This window comes from Lacerta agilis, chromosome 5, assembly GCF_009819535.1.
Source record: "Lacerta agilis isolate rLacAgi1 chromosome 5, rLacAgi1.pri, whole genome shotgun sequence".
Classification (NCBI taxonomy): Eukaryota; Metazoa; Chordata; class Lepidosauria; order Squamata; family Lacertidae; genus Lacerta; species Lacerta agilis.
The window spans coordinates 103,170-119,237 of record NC_046316.1 but is presented as its reverse complement, the minus strand read 5'-3'; the positions used below and the strand labels follow the sequence as shown (position 1 = coordinate 119,237).

At 43.6% G+C, this 16,068-nt stretch overlaps 1 protein-coding gene across 2 annotated transcripts in view; it reads left to right on the top strand.

The window, feature by feature from the left end:
* Positions 1-511: 511 nt before the first annotated feature.
* The window catches only part of FAR2 (fatty acyl-CoA reductase 2), a 79,954-nt gene continuing 64,397 nt past the window's right edge, over positions 512-16,068 (top strand). The window contains exons 1-2 of one of the 2 annotated variants that reach the window (XM_033148219.1): positions 512-695; positions 7,410-7,633. In XM_033148219.1, coding sequence (XP_033004110.1) covers positions 7,445-7,633 — 189 coding nt within the window. In that variant the 5' untranslated portion in view covers positions 512-695; positions 7,410-7,444. Of the gene's footprint in view, positions 717-7,409; positions 7,634-16,068 lie in introns of both variants that reach the window. The other variant, XM_033148220.1, reaches the window with a different exon arrangement.

Sequence of the window (16,068 nt, the reverse complement as noted above, 5' to 3'; positions counted from 1 at the left end):
GTGTGGTGTAGTGGTTAAGAGCAGTAGACTCGTAATCTGGTGAACCGGGTTCGCGTCTCCACTCCTCCACATGCAGCTGCTGCGTGACCTTGGGCTAGTCACACTTCTCTGAAGTCTCTCAGCCCCACTCACCTCACAGAGTGTTTGTTGTGGGGGAGGAAGGGAAAGGAGATTGTGAGCCGCTTTGAGACTCCTTCGGGTAGTGATAAAGCGGGATATCAAATCCAAACTCTTCTTCTTCTTGACCTATTTAACACTGTTTTGGAAACTGCAAATTTGATAGACTGAGATTTAAACGCATGCTTGAATTTCTTGCCCATCCCTAACTGATACCTTCTCTCCATTGGATTGCATACTCAACTGGGATTTAGCAACTTCCCAGTAGTCAAATGCATTTCCAAGTGTAGGAGGGTGAAATAAGAACTGTACAATTATGAAACCTATCCCTATAAATTATAGTGGAGCTATGGTGAATTATGCAAAAGCTGCTTACATCATTTGCCAGGACCATTCCATAGGTTGATCCTGATGACAGAGACAATGATGCAGGCTTTGGGAGTTTATGAAGAGATTAAAAGAAACTTCAGCAATTACCACCCAAGTTGATCCAGAGGAAGTGGTATGGCAGTTCCTTAGAGCCTGGGCATGTTTGCAAGACACGGTACTACAAGCTTACAAATAGCCACTTACCTCTGGTAAGTAAAGAATACTTCCAGGTGAGCAGGCTGGGGAGTGTTTTTCTAAAATGGATGGGAATGGGTCCTTCCCCCCTCCCCAAGGTATGGACAGTTGAGCTACTAAAGATTTTTGTGGGCTTGTAAATTTTGTGGACTTATTTGTAAGCCTGGAGTTCTTCAGCTGAGAAGCTGTTGGATTTGGTTGGGGTGTCTGGGTTAAAATCCCTGTTCAGCCATGGGCAATCTTTGGTAAATCATTTTCTCCTGTCTGACATCCCTCACAGAATTGAAGTGACAGAAGGACCATAGTATAAATAATAATGAACCTGAGCTATGTGTTCATTCATACCTATGCCTATGCAAAACTTGCTGAAGGCAGACCTTGTTTTGCATCTGCCTATTTCCCCCCTCTCTCAGATAAATGCACAATGCTCAGATGCAAAAGAGTGAGTGGAAAACCCTCTGGAAAGCAAACATGAAATTTACGGCATGTTACACCATTAAAGAAAACATGCTAAAGATGCAATACAGATGGTATCTCACCCCATCAAAGCTTTCAAAGATGTACAAAAATATATCAAATAACTGTTGGCGGTGCGGTGAAAGTAATGGAGATATGTATCACATGTGGTGGACATGCAGAAAGATCAGAGAGTTTGGAATCTTATTTATGATGAGCTGAAAAAGATCTTTAAGTTAACATTCTTTAAAAAGCCAGATGCCTTCCTACTGGGTATTTTAGGTGAAGACATTCCAAAAAAATTAAGAGAAATCTTCCTATATGCCATGGCTGCAGCCTGAACACTGGTTGCTATGAATTGGAAAGGGGGAAGTTCCAACTTTATCAGATTGGCAAGGCAAATTACAAGAATATATGGAAATGGTGCAATTGACCAATAGACTGAGGCAATACAAGACAATCATTTATTCAAAAATGGGATATGTATAAGAGTTACTTACAAAAATATAATATAAAAGAAGTGCCATGGTCAGATCACTTCTTGGTGCAACTGGACTTCTCCATGGCCCTTCCCCTCTGCAGGGAGGTGGGACCGATTCAGATGGTCCGCCCCGCCATTTAATGGATCCAAATGGTTTCCAGAGAGTGGTAGGGGATGTTTTATCCCATGTTGATTGCCTTTCAGCTAATTCCCTGGTGACCCACTGGAATGTGGAGTTAACCAGGGCTACTGACTGTTTGGCTCTGAAGCACCCTCTCTGATTGCATGGAGCCCGGACAGCCCCATGGTTTTCCCCGGATCTGAGGGCAATGAAACAATCATTGAGACGGCTAGAGCAGACCTGACCAGACACAGGTTAGAGCTCAATGTGGTAGCGACGGCAAAGAAAACTTTCTTCACCGCCTCTATTGCATCTGCTGAAAACAGCAGCAGGAGACTTTTTCAGGTGGTCCGGAATTTAGCGGAACCAACTGCTCCATCAGGGCCCAGTACGGGCCACATAATCTCCTGCAATGATTTTGCAAAGTTTTTCGCAGATAAAGTCACTCAGATTCAGGAAGAGGTAGATTCCACCTTGGGAGCAGGGCCGGGGTGGGAGAGTGCTAGAGTCCTGTCTAGTCCAGTTGCGTGGGATCAGTTCCAATCTGTTACCTCCGAGGATGTGGACAGGCTGCTTGGACGAGTGAAACCAACCACCTGTCTCCTTGATCCTTGCCCATCCTGGCTAATAAAAGCTAGCTGGGAAGGGCTGGCGATGGGCTTCACCGGGTGGTGAATGCTTCTCTCTGTGAGGGAGCCTTCCCAGCCCCGCTGAAAGAGGCAGTTATTAAACTGCTTCTTAAAAAACCATCTTTAGATGTGGCCAATATGGCCAACTATCGCCCAGTCTCAAATCTTCCATTCTTGGGCAAGGTGATTGAGCGAGTGGTTGCTGAACAACTCCAGGCATGCCTGGAAGAAGCGGACCATTTGGATCCCTTTCAGTCGGGATTCAGGCCTCATCATGGGGCTGAAACTGCCTTGGTCGCCCTGGTCGATGATGTTCGGCGGGCTAGGGACAAAGGTGAGAGCTGTTTCCTAATTCTTGTGGATCTCTCAGCGGCTTTTGACACCATCAACAATAACATCCTTCTGGACCATCTAGAGGAGTTGGGAGCTGGGGGCACTGTTATACAGTGGTTCCGCTCCTTCCTCCTGGGCCGTGTTCAGAAAGTGGTGGTCTGGGATGAGTGTTCAGACCCCTGGGCTCTCACTTGTGGGGTGCTTCAGGGTTCTGTCCTCTCCCCCATGCTTTTCAACACCTATATGCAGCTGCTGGGAGAGATCATCAGGGGGTTTGGGCTGGGTGTTCATCAGTATGCGGGTGATACCCAGCTCTACCTCTCTTTTAAATCAGAACCAGTGAACGCGGTGAAGGTCCTGTGTGAGTGCCTGGAGGTAGTTGGAGGATGGATGGCAGCTAACAGATTGAGGTTGAATCCTGACAAGACAGAAGTACTGTTCTTGGGGGACAGGAGGCGGGCAGGTGTGGAGGACTCCCTGGTCCTGAATGGGGTAACTGTGCCCCTAAAGGAGCAGGTGCACAGCCTGGGAGTCATTTTGGACTCACAGCTGTCCATGGAGGCACAGGTTAATTCTGTGTCCAGGGCAGCTGTCTATCAGCTCCATCTGGTACGCAGGATGAGACCCCACCTGTCCGCGGACTGTCTCGCCAGAGTGGTACATGCTCTAGTTATCTCTCGCTTGGATTACTGCAATGTGCTCTACATGGGGCTACCTTTGAAGGTGACCCGGAAACTACAACTAATCCAGAATGCGGCAGCTAGACTGGTCACTGGGAGCAGCCTCCGAGACCACATAACACCAGTCTTGAAAGACCTACATTGGCTCCCAGTAAGTTTCCGAGCACAATTCAAAGTGTTGGTGCTGACCTTTAAAGCCCTAAACGGCATCGGTCCAGTATATCTGAAGGAGCGTCTCCACCCCCATCATTCTGCTCGGACACTGAGGTCCAGTGCCGAGGGCCTTCTGCCGGTTCCCTCGCTACAAGAAGCCAAGTTACAGGGAACCAGGCAGAGGGCCTTCTCAGTAGTGGCACCCGCCCTGTGGAACGCCCTCCCACCAGATGTCAAAGAGAAAACCAACCAGCAGACTTTTAGGAGACACCTGAAGGCAGCCCTGTTTAGGGAAGCTTTAAATGTTTAATAGATTATTGTATTTTAACATTCTGTTGGAAGCCGCCCAGAGTGGCTGGGGCAACCCAGCCAGATGTATAAATAAATTATTATTATTATTATTATTATTATTATTATTATTATTATTATACCTATGGCAGCATTTGAATGACCCTTGTTTAAAGTAATTGTTAAGAAGGTATTAGAAGTAATTGTTGTAAGAAGGTATTAGAAAATACAGAAAGCGTAAGGTTAAGTACATGTTAAGTACATTCAACACTAGAAAGAAAGTTTGCATCAGGAAATGATAGGAAGTCTATTTTATGTTAATAAAAAGATAGGAAAAAAGAGACTATAAATTTAAACTAAGTTTAATTTTTGTGAATTCAAAGAATAATATCAGTACATGGTTGTTTTCATTTTTGTTGAATTAAGGGTGTGTATATTATGTACATTATTTATGAATTTCAATAAAGTTATGTAACTTTTTAAAATATACTAGCTGGCCCGGCCACGCGTTGTGGTGGCTTTTTCATGAAATGGAATATATATATATATATATATATATATATATATATATATATATATATGTAAACTGTCCATGCCCACAGCTTCTCCCGTTGAATTTCCGCCTGCCTTCTCTCCGTCTTTCCCCCTATTTCTGCCTGCTACCTTCCCCTCCCCCGCACTTTCCCTGGTCACCCTGAAACTCTATTGCTTACTACTGTATAATTGCAAATGGAGCTCGCGCTCTGGAAAGCGGCAGTCGATTGCTGTGGCCTGGGAAGGCGCACATGCACACGCAGATGGCTTCTTCGGGGGTTGGTGGCCTCCATTTTTGCCCCGCGTTACCATAGCAACCTAGCCTCGCAGCAGCCTGGCTTCTCTCCTGTCTCTTGAGGTTTGGTCGTGTAGTAGCAGCTCTATCGCCCCCCCCCCCGACCCCCCACCTCTCTGCGAACAGCTGCCTGCTTGTTATGTGTTGTCGGGCCCCTTGAGGCAGCGGCTGAAAGTTAGGCCGCAAATGGTGGACAGCCGCTTGAGGCGGCGGCTGTAAGTTGTCACCTCGGGAGTTGGGTAGCGCCTTTCTATTGGTTGCTGGTTGTGATGTCAGTGCTGTTGCTGGTGACATCTAATAGGCACACCAATTTTTTGCGTTTATTCTTTATTTTAGGTATGTCAGGTGTGGTTTTTTTGAAATTTAATTATCCTATGTTATTCCCTGTTGGTCATGGAATGCTGTGTCCTAATTTGATGCTGTTTGGTCCAGCAGTTACGGAGCAAGTTGGTAACACCCGCGCACGCAATGGGATCATTTATATATATATATAGATATATATATAAGTCACATAAAAATTGAAATTACAGATCACCAGTTAACTATTACAGAAACCAACTGTCTTAATTGTTTGCATTATCATAGAAATGTTTTCAGCAATCATTAAAAGGTTAACACGGAAGGCATTAATTATTGGAAGAGCATTCCACAGGTGTCAGTTTCATGTTGCTGACAAACCAGTTTCACGAGCTCAGCACTCCTACAGGTGACCTCAGTGAAGTGTTCAAAAGAAGATCCTGCTGGATCAGTCCAATGGCCCATCTAGTCCAGCCTCCTGTTCTCACAGTGGCCACGCAGATGCCCATTGTGGGAAACCCACAAGCAGGCCTCAAGCACAAGAGACCTCTGCCCTCCTGAGACTTCCAGCAACTGGTATTTAGAAACATTACCACCTCTGACTGTGGAGACAGGGCATAGTTGTCATGACTAGGAGCCACAGATAGCCTGGCTCTCCATGAATTCACCCAGTCCTCTTCTGAAGCCATCATGTCAGGTGATTCCTAAGGTGCCCTGAACCGAAGTTCTTCAGGACTTTGTAAATTCATACAAGGATCTTGAGCACTCGGGTTGCACTGCAATTTTCTTCTTAAGAGACTAGATTTTGATGGTGTCCAGTGATTTATTAGGCATTTGAGCTTATCCTGCATCTCTGTTGACATACCTTTAGCTGTTACCTTTCCAGTCAGACTCATTTTAGCTACATTTTAAAATCAGTCTTACAATTGTTATATGTGTGCACGTGTGTGTGTGTGTGTGTGTGTGTGTGTGTGTGTGCTGTTCCATTCATACAATCATATTTTATTCTATTTTGTGTCTTCCTTGCCCCATTTTTTTAACACTGGAGTTTAAAAATCATTTTAGTGCAACTGATTTTTCAAAATTGGTTTTTTTTCTAAAGGTAAAATATATAATCTAATGGTGTGTCGGATGAATGGACCTTTCTCTGCCCACACACATCGGCCATGTGTGAGTGGAAGATACTGAGTGTGAGTGGAAGATACAAATAACTTGCCATTCTAAGGGCTCATCCAGACTTCCTTTTATGCCACTTTTCTATGCACTTCAAAGCACTTTTTTATTTTTTGGCCCAGCACTTTCCCCGCAAAAACCCACTCTTTACCCCTCAATCAGAATAAATGGCAATTCATGGATTGCCATTTCCTCTGATTCAGCAATATAAAGAGTGGGTTTTTGCAGGGAAAGTGTCAATACCTGCCAAAAAATGCTTGGACATGGTGCTTTGAAGTGCTGACCTGTGCCTAGAAAGTGTGGGACAATAGATAAGTGTGGATGAGCCCTAAGGGCTGGGAGCTGATCAAAGTGAAGACTGCTGCCCTCTGGTCCACTCCCATGCCCCGCCCCCCAGGCATAGCCTAATTGGCCATAACTCAAATTGGTGGTTGACAGGAACTTTCACAGTGCCCAGCGCCAGGCCAGGTATTTCCCAGTGGCATTGCTTCCAGGGGTGTTGGAGCAGGATGGGCTGAAACCACCCCACACACCTGACCTTGTGGGTGGGGGGACCTGCAGGGCTCCTGTGTCGAGCTCTGTATTGTTTTAGAAAGATAAATCCTTTGTTTTAGTCTTGTTTTAAATGTATTTGGGTTTGGGTGTTTTTCTCTCTGTTTTTTAATCATTTTAAATGTAAATTGCCTTGAGACAGTAGTTTAGAAGACATTGAACAAATCAACATTAATAATAATGCATACATACCGGCATTCCATTTTCTTCTTTTTAAATCCTCCTTGTTAGGACTAGGAATCTAGCTTGTTGTTGCAACATTTTCATTGTGGCTTGTTTGATGGTAAGTTAAAAACAGGCTCTGAAACAGTTCAAAAGCAACATGATGAGCAGTGGTATTCTTGCGCTTTTGAGTTAAGTTATGGAGTCCTTTGTCCTCAGTCACAACAAAGCTGCCCACCATAGGCTGTAGATTTCATTATCATCTGGAGTAAGGTAAAATGGTTCTCTGTAGTTGATCTTCATTTCTTAAAACTTGCTCTTCCGTTAATATAGAATTTTCTTCCTCCCAGTTCTCTAATTTTAGCAGAAGGTATGGCCTAAACCAGTGATGGCCAAACTTGGCCCTCCCTGACAACTGGTTCTGTTAGCTAGGGATGATGGGAGTTGTAGTCCCAAAAAAGCCGGAGGGCCATGTTTGGCCATCAGTGGCCTAAACAGTGCCAATACTACTCCAGACCAATGATCCAGAATTTTCAGACATCTAACACCTTGCTTTATTCCATCTTTCTGCTAGATACCTCCACAAAGAAGCTGGAAACTAAAAGCAACATGTCATCGATTGCATCCTACTACAATGGAAAGTCAGTACTTATTACCGGAGCCACAGGTTTTTTGGGCAAAGTGCTAGTGGAAAAGCTGTTGCACTGCAGCCCTGATGTGAAAAGTATTTATATTCTTGTGAGACCCAAGTCTGGACAATCAACACAAGAGAGAGTGCAGGATATGGTGAAGTGTAAGGTAAGACATTTAACTTTATATGGGAATTTATGGCAGCAGTGTCTTGTGCCTCGGCACCTCAGGGTTACCATGCCCCTATTTCCCATATAATCTACATAATTTCACCATAGATATGTTGGCCATTAGTTACTGAAATCCCCCATAGGAGTCTTGCTTTAATAATGCCCCATGGTCTGATACTAGACTTATTCACATACGCATGGAAAGCCGAAGTCTGTAAAAGGCAGCAGGTGGTGAGGGAGCCGGATTGAATCTCCATTGCCCTCTGCTCATCTCATTTTAGCACCTTGCATGCAATGTCTAGCTGGCATCTCCTCACAGAGAACCCAGAATATACAGGACTGGTGGGGTGGTATTTTATTTTAAATGCAGTATCAATCTGTAGGTGAGTTCTCTTTACTTCTCAAATATGCCAGTGTCGGAAAACAATGGCAATACAAATTTTAAAGTGGCATGTGAATCTGACCTTGGAGTAACTATCCATTAAGACAGTGTATGGGTGGACTCAACAATGGCTTGTGTCGGTTTCAGTCGCAGCAAATGAATCCTTAGCCTTATTCTCAGGTGTGAAACTTCAGCCTGTTCGTAACAGCCTCTCTCCAAGACATTGGAGAGGCTGTGAATGAAAAGACTAACTGTACAATATGTGGTAGGGATTTTTTTCCCACTTTAGCATTTGTGGTATCAATATTAGTTTCTATTGAATATATATTTGATATCTGCATGTATCAAATAGTGGTGAGTGGGGGGTTTTGTAAAAAAAATAATGAGGTGCTGGTATTCATATCTTGATCAAGGGTGTCAGTACAAAATAGTTGCTGGTGCTCTGTTCTGGTGAGTCCTGTCACAACACACACACACACACACACACACACCCCGGTGCCAGGGCCCCCAATATTTTCAAGGAGGGTCCCCCCCCCGAGGTTCCACTGCAATCCTCCAAAGGACCTGTCAGGGGGAAGCATCTTCACCTGGCACGTCCCTTTGAGGAACGCCAGAGCACCTTCCAGGAAAGCACTCTGGTGATCTCTGTCAAAGATGCACCAGCAGGACGTCTCTTCTCACTGGGACATCCTCCTCCAGGGATGCAGCAAAGGTAAGGCGGCTGGGGGTGGGGAGGTGGGTGGCGGCCTGGCCAGGTTGGGGGGAGCGGTATATGTGTGATGTCACACACACATGACCAGCCCCCACAATGTTGGAGGCAACTTGGTGCACCTGACTCCCCTCCCCCTGCCGCCATTCTCCACTATATAATACTGAACAGGACAAGTAATAATCCCTTATCTTCAGTTGGCTTCATTATCTTTATTTCCAGCTACTCAGGCTCAGATTTTACATAAGGAGGTAATAATTTTCATGCTTGCAGCTGTGAGAATAATAGTTACAAAGCACTGGGAAAGATTATCAGGGTAAACAGTTCGTGGCTGGATTGGAAGAGGGTGGCAAGCTGCAGTAGCTGAAAATTTAGCACCACAGTTGTTTAGAGAGTTAGCTGACAGGGATCTATGAATGAGGGATCTTCTTTTCAGCTGTCAGCCTCACAAGCTTCTTTCTGGATGGGAGCGTTTTTGTAAATGACACAAATATAAATAAGAAATTGGAAATGAAGGGGGTGATTCAAACAAGCAAAGAATGTGAATTGAAGTGAAATGGTGCATTTTGCGTCTTTATGTGTATTTTATATTTTCAAATCTCAGTATAAATTTGTCTGTCTGCCTTCCTCCAAAAGGAGCCCAGGGCAGCAGACATGTCATAATTAGATATGTTTAAAAGCACAAGGGGATGCGGGTGGCACTGTGGTGTAAACAACTGAGCCTAGGGCTTGCCGATAGGAAGGTCGGCGGTTCAAATCCCCATGACAGGGTGAGCGCCCATTGCTTGGTCCCAGCTCTTGCTGTTGTAAACAAAATCTGCCCTTATTCCCTTATGAGGTACACAAGAGCCCTTATAGAGTCCTTTGTAGGTTCTCCATCAGTAGGAGAAAATAACAGAGGCCAACCAGAGAATATTGAGAAGCAAAGCAGCTAGTAAGCCTGATCTTTATTAAAGCTGTTGCAACAGGGTGCTCCCCTCACACTTAGGAAATTGGAGGAGGACCCAGAACAAAGGTGTGCCTGCCCTTATATAGACATTTAAATTTCCCACCCTGGAGTCCAAGACCACCCTCAGAAACATCATACATACATCACAGAAGGGGTGTAGCCCAATACCATCACCCCAGATACATCATACCTACATCACGGAAAAGGTGGTCTACAACAGAAATCTGTGTGCGTTGTTTATCTCCTGTCTGCCAGGTTATCTGATAATGCCTTATCTGATTGCCTTTCCTGGCCATTCCTTTGAGATGGTAATCACTTAATTCCTGAGACAATGGAAAGGTTTATTTCACCTCCTCCCTTCTTTCAGAGAAACACTTGGTCAGCTTGGGAGTCAAAATGGTTTCAGGACTGTCCTCCCATGCTGCCTCAGACATGTGGCCTATACATTCATGTACATGTTTGCTTGGTACACTTATGAACATTTATTATATATCCAAGACCTTAAAATTCCTATAACAATTTCCCCCTTTGGGGCTATACTTTTTTCTTTTAAAAAAATTGCCCCACAAAATATTAACCTGGTATGTTGGAAATGGATACCTTTGTGTAAATCTGAAATGGGGGTGCATGTCAGGCCCCTTAAGGCTATTTGCAAGTGTAGCAAGGCACATAGCTGGACATAGATATCACATAAAAATAACACATGTTGCATTTTGTTACTAAATTACTTGTGGCATTCTAGCACTTTGGGAGAAACATTTTCTCAATAGTGGTCTATGCTTTACTTTTACCAGGAAGGTCCACCAATGACTGAAAAATGCAGTTTGCTTTGTTTCTGCCTTTTTGTGTGTTCTCAGGTGTCAAAGTCAGTTCTCTGGTCTCACACCTCCAACACCTCCAACATACTCATAGCAACAACTCCTGGTGAATCCCCTTAGGGCTTTCCTTTTGACCATGTCGCCTTGTGCCTGGCATAGGTTTGGACATGTCGTGAGAGAGATGTCTTTGCCTTTCTATGGGATGGCATTATTATTATTGGCATTGGTCTTGCACTCTAGGATAGTTGCTCTGTTGTTCTAAGGGGAGCAGAGAAAGTTCATTGCACCTGGGATACACACCCAATCAGAACTGAGCCCAATTAGAATTTATTTAGCCCCATAGTTCTCAACTTTCCAAAACCCATTCTTAAAAAGGGCACTTGTCCAAATTAGTCAATTTAACTCTATAAGGGATCATTCCTGCTAAATCAAGGCATATATACCTTCATATATCTGGTATTTCATGGATCCTGAAGCTTCTTGGTAAAATGAGTTAAAACAATTTAAAATGGGTAGGGAAGGTTGGCAGAGTGCAGAGTGCCAGGTGGGACAAGGAAATGTGGTCATAAATTGATCCAATCTAAATATTGATCTATTAGAAATCATTAAATGCATGAGAATCCTCCATTATGGTATAAGCAATAATACACTATACATTAAAACACTATACATTAAACATAAAAACAATTACACACAAAAATTGTGTCGTTCCCCCCCCCCTTTGTGGAAATAACATATACTGTCAGACATAGTTCAATGTTGCTGCATAATATCACAAAACATAAAACATAATAATTATATATCAGTTGCATATCTTGAGGCCAATTCTTGCTGCTTTTACATATCTTTTCAATCCTAGGGTACAGAGTTGAGGTCAAAAAGAAAGAGTATGTCCTTTCCCCACTTTGTCAGCCCCCCACCCCCGTCTGTCTATGTCCTTTGAAAAGAGATTGCTGTGGCCACTTTGAAAACTCTGGTGTCTGTTGTTGTTTCAGGTAATAAATAGTCTTGTAGTCTTGTGGTCACAAGGAATTGGGCTCAAGGTTTTTCATCATTGGGTCTGTAGTAACATCTGTAGAAGGGATATCCTGTAAGGAGCAGGGTTTGGGGTACTTAAAGACACAGTTAGAGAATATCCTTGAATTTTCTTGGGAAGCTGCAAACAATAAGAATCTTAAGAGTTAAGCATTTTATTCATGTCAATATTATTATCACTATTATTATCACTTTTCCATATAATTACTTCTGTTATTTTCTCCTCAGTCTGTTTAACTTCTTTCACTTAGTTTGGCTGTGGAAGAAACGAAGGGACAAAGTTTTTGCTAATTTGGACACAATTGGCAAGTTATTAAACATTTTCCTTATGTGGGTTTGAGTCTTCTTAGAGGTTCACGTATCCTGTTTGAAAGGGAAAATTATTTCATGTGAAAAATCTGTCAGGAAATGCTGTTCCTAAAATGCATTGGCACATACACACAAAACCAAACCTATTATAAAATTCATTAAAACCCTTCTTTTTTTCTTTTCTTTTTATAATTAAAAACTACTCAAGAGACAAACTTACGGCAGGAGTACTCTGCTATTTATACCTGTGGAAAGAATTTGGCATGTTAGATTTGGAACTTGGCAACCTCTTAACTTTTGCTGGTCCAGTACTTAATCCTCTTGTTTTCCCTTAACTAGCCCATGGGGCAAAGATTTAGGGCAACACACATGAGGTTGTTTTCCCTCAATGGTTCAAAGTTTTATATTAAGAAATTTGAATAAAGTTTCATGTGCAAAGTATAACTTTTTCACCTCTTAAAACCTCCTTTTTCTTCTCTTTCTCTCTTTTTAAGCTGACATAGCCTCTGTACATCAGCAAATCTATTATACCATTTAAAGTGTTGCATCTTTTGACTAAATTACAATTTGAATAAAGCCATGATTGGGGCTTTTTTCAGCAGTGACTCAAGGAAGGGGAAGGAGAAGATTAGTCAGTTTAAATCCATTTTCCTAGTTTGAGGTCCTAAAACATTTCTGATACATATTTTTCCTGTTTCTTGCTGCTTAGGAAGTAGGCTTATAAATCTTAAACTTTAAATATATAGAACTTCAACATCCAGACAGCCCAGGCAACCCAAACCTTCCACCGAAAGGCAGCAATAAAAGTTTGGTCAAATTAAATTCCTAAAGAAGTCTCAGCGCTAATGAATCATGTCTACTGCATTAAATAGACATATCTGCAGCCCAGACAAAGGAAATCGAACTATATTTCCTCCTTTATCTACAGGATTGGGGTATTCAAAAAATGTGAGCTATCATTATTTTGTGTGCCCCCCCCCGGTCATTTGCGGAACAATCACCCGCACCCTTATGTATGGATAAAATGGCCAGAGAGTCAGAATTCTTAAGATACTTTACATTCTCATTCATTTCAGCCTTACCATTTGCAGACAAAATTTTCTGCCCTTTATTTTACAGGGATGGTCAAGGCTCATTCTACTTGATTATGAATTTGTATGTGCTTAAACTTTGGATAGACTTTGAAGTTTCATTTTAAATAATAGACAAAATGGTAAAACCTGTTAGATAATTACTCAAATGCTTGTTATCACCAACTATCACCTCTTACCCTTTAAGAAAACACTCTCTTCTAAACTCTGAAAACCAATCTTTCCATATTTCTGTACCCAAAAGCAAAGCTGGGCTGAATTTCAACCCATCACCACACACCAGAACTTAAAAATTACCTTCCAATGCTTGCAGACACATTGCATTCCACATTGGGAGAGTTGGAAGGGACCCTGGGGTCACCTAGTCCAAACCTCTAAAATACAGGGTTCATAGCAATATTTGTACTACCAGAGAGAGACACACATTTAAGTACACATGTCCAACTGGGAAAGGAAACACAGGCTATGCCCTATCATGCAAGCACACATGTGTACTTAAGGAAAAAAGAAGGAAGGGGAAGATACCAACTTTATATAGAAGCCTTTAACAAACCTTAAGATAAACAGTTTTAAGAGGGAATTTGCTTCCTTAAACTAAAGAGTCTAAGGGGTGCTTATAACACATAAAATACCCAGGTTGGGCGAAGTTTCAAGAGAAGAGTTATAAAATAAAGATAAAGAGTAAACAATTTCCTGAACTTGCATCATAAGGGTAAGCCTAGTATAAAGGATAGGAGCAACTTAAGGGTTAAGATAAGCACACACAGAAAGTGAGAAGGGGTGAGTACCTTTCACACCAAATGGAGTTCCTAGCAAACACTCAGGACCGGTGCTAGGGCTTCTTATGCCCTAGGCCAGGCATAGGCAACCTTCGGCTCTCCAGATGTTTTGGCCTACAACTCCCATGATCCCTAGCTAACAGGACCAGTGGTCAGGGATGATGGGAATTGTAGTCCGAAACATCTGGAGAGCCGAAGGTTGCTGACCCCTGCCCTAGGCGAACCACCTTCTGGCGCCCCCCCCCCCCGCCAAAGCCTGCTTTAGCGGGAGTTGGGGGGGGGGTGGAGAGGCAAGCAGCAGTTTCTCTGCTGTAGCAGAGAAGCTGCTGCTCACCCGCCCCGCCCCCGCCCCCGCCAAACCTGCTTTAGCGGGAGCCGGGGGTGGGGTAGGGGGCAAGCAACACCTCTCTGCTACAGCAGAGAAGCTGCTGCTAGCCCGCCCTGTCCCCCCGCCCAAGCCTGGCCAGCGCCCCCTCCATTTTGGCGCCCTAGGCAATTGCCTAGTTCGCCTAAATGGACGCGCCAGCCCTGCAAACACTGTCCCCCTTTTGCAGTTTCCTTGTTAAAGGAAGCTTACTCATGAGTAGATTTACCTGTTCAAACACAGAAGTAAGAAAAGCTTAGAGAGACAGAACAAGGGAAAAAACATTTCAAAAGGGAAGCCTGTGTCTGGGTTAATCTTACGGACACAGCCATGGAAATTCTACCTTACAAACAATTTTAAGATGCCTCAAAAGACCTTTTACTCTAAGGAGACTTACCTAAGGCTAAGGAAAGCCGGACACTGCATTTTTATATTATTATTATTATTATTATTATTATTATTATTATTATTATATATTATATTATTTTATTATTATAATACTTGTAAAGCATCTTGTGCTTAACTAGACTTTGCAGCAGGAAAAATTAAGTACAGAGCACATGGCACAAGAGACTGGATTCAGAGCCTCGTGTTCAAAGGATCAGGGATGTTCCTATAGATGGAGTTTATGAAGCGAAACACTTTCAAGTTTCAAAACATTTTCAAAGTTGATGTTGGGAAAGATTGAGGGCACAAAGAGAAGGGGACGACAGAGGACAAGATGGTTGGACAGTATTCTTGAAGCTACCAGCATGAGTCTGACCAAACTGCGGGAGACAGTGGAAGACAGGAGTGCTTGGCGTGCTCTGGTCCATGGGGTCACGAAGAGCTGCTTGCATTTTTAAAACTGCACATTTAAGACAAGCAGCTGCAGGATGTTCCCTCTAAGGCAAATTTAAACATAGGGGAAAAAATGTTTCTGAAGCATAAATTGAAGGGGCTGTCGGAGTCCAGGTGGGAAGTAAGCCATATGTTGGCTTCCTTTTCACCGGGAGTCTGAGAAAGGAATTCCTTCGACTGGGGTGCACCCATTATTTGAATGGTTCTAGCCTTTATACAGCAGTTGGGGTACGGTACCCTCCTTAACCCTGGACACGTAAACTTCTGGATCTAGGATCCCACAGTCGATGCTGTGACCTGCCCACCGTTCATTTGCACTTAACTACTAGGTGGCACAGCCGTTGGCCTTTCCTGGCTACTAAGCTGTCAGTGTTGCTGAACTACCTAAGAAACCCCCCTTCTTGGTCTAATGTCCAAGGGTCCCACAGCAAATTCCCTGCCTCTTACACAATAAGGAAAAGACGACCTGCCCTCGGATGCTTGCAAGTGCAATGCCAAGGCGGTAATGTCTTGGATAGAGTTTTTTGAAATGGAAAAGGCAACCTCAGGAATGGAGAAAGGAAACAGAGTTGGGTCACTGGCTATCAAAAACAGCTGGAGCCAATTCATGGGGTGTCTTACCCAATTTGATAGAAAAGAGAGACAGCCCACTTAGACTCCTTGCGCAGATTAGCAGGAGCGAGCTAAGATCAGTTGCTTCTTAGCGCTTTGTTAGACATAAGGAATGTTGCCCGGGACTTGGTTCTACTTTAACACTATGCCTCGACAGCTTTGCCACAGCCAAAGTCCAAGTTAAGAGCAGAAAAGAAAAGTAAAGAGAGAGGAAAGATTTTTTGTTGCTGTGGTCAGTTAGCCCACTCCCCGTGTCCAGAACCCTTTATACTCTCTTATACTCACTTCTGCATGCACTGTTCCTGGCGACCCCAGAATCTCTTGACTGGTTGTTTAAGGCCAGCCTGTCAAACTTTGCTTCCTCTGGTTAGCCCCGCTGGAACTCCAGTTATTTCCAGACCCTGGGATCGCTGGAGGACTGGTGACTCCTCCTGGCAAAATGGCCTGGTGCGCTCCTTCCTCACCCCCAGAATCTGAGCAACCGAAGGTCCCTTCATGGGTCACCATCTGTTGTAAATAAAATCTGCCCTTATTCCCTTATGAGG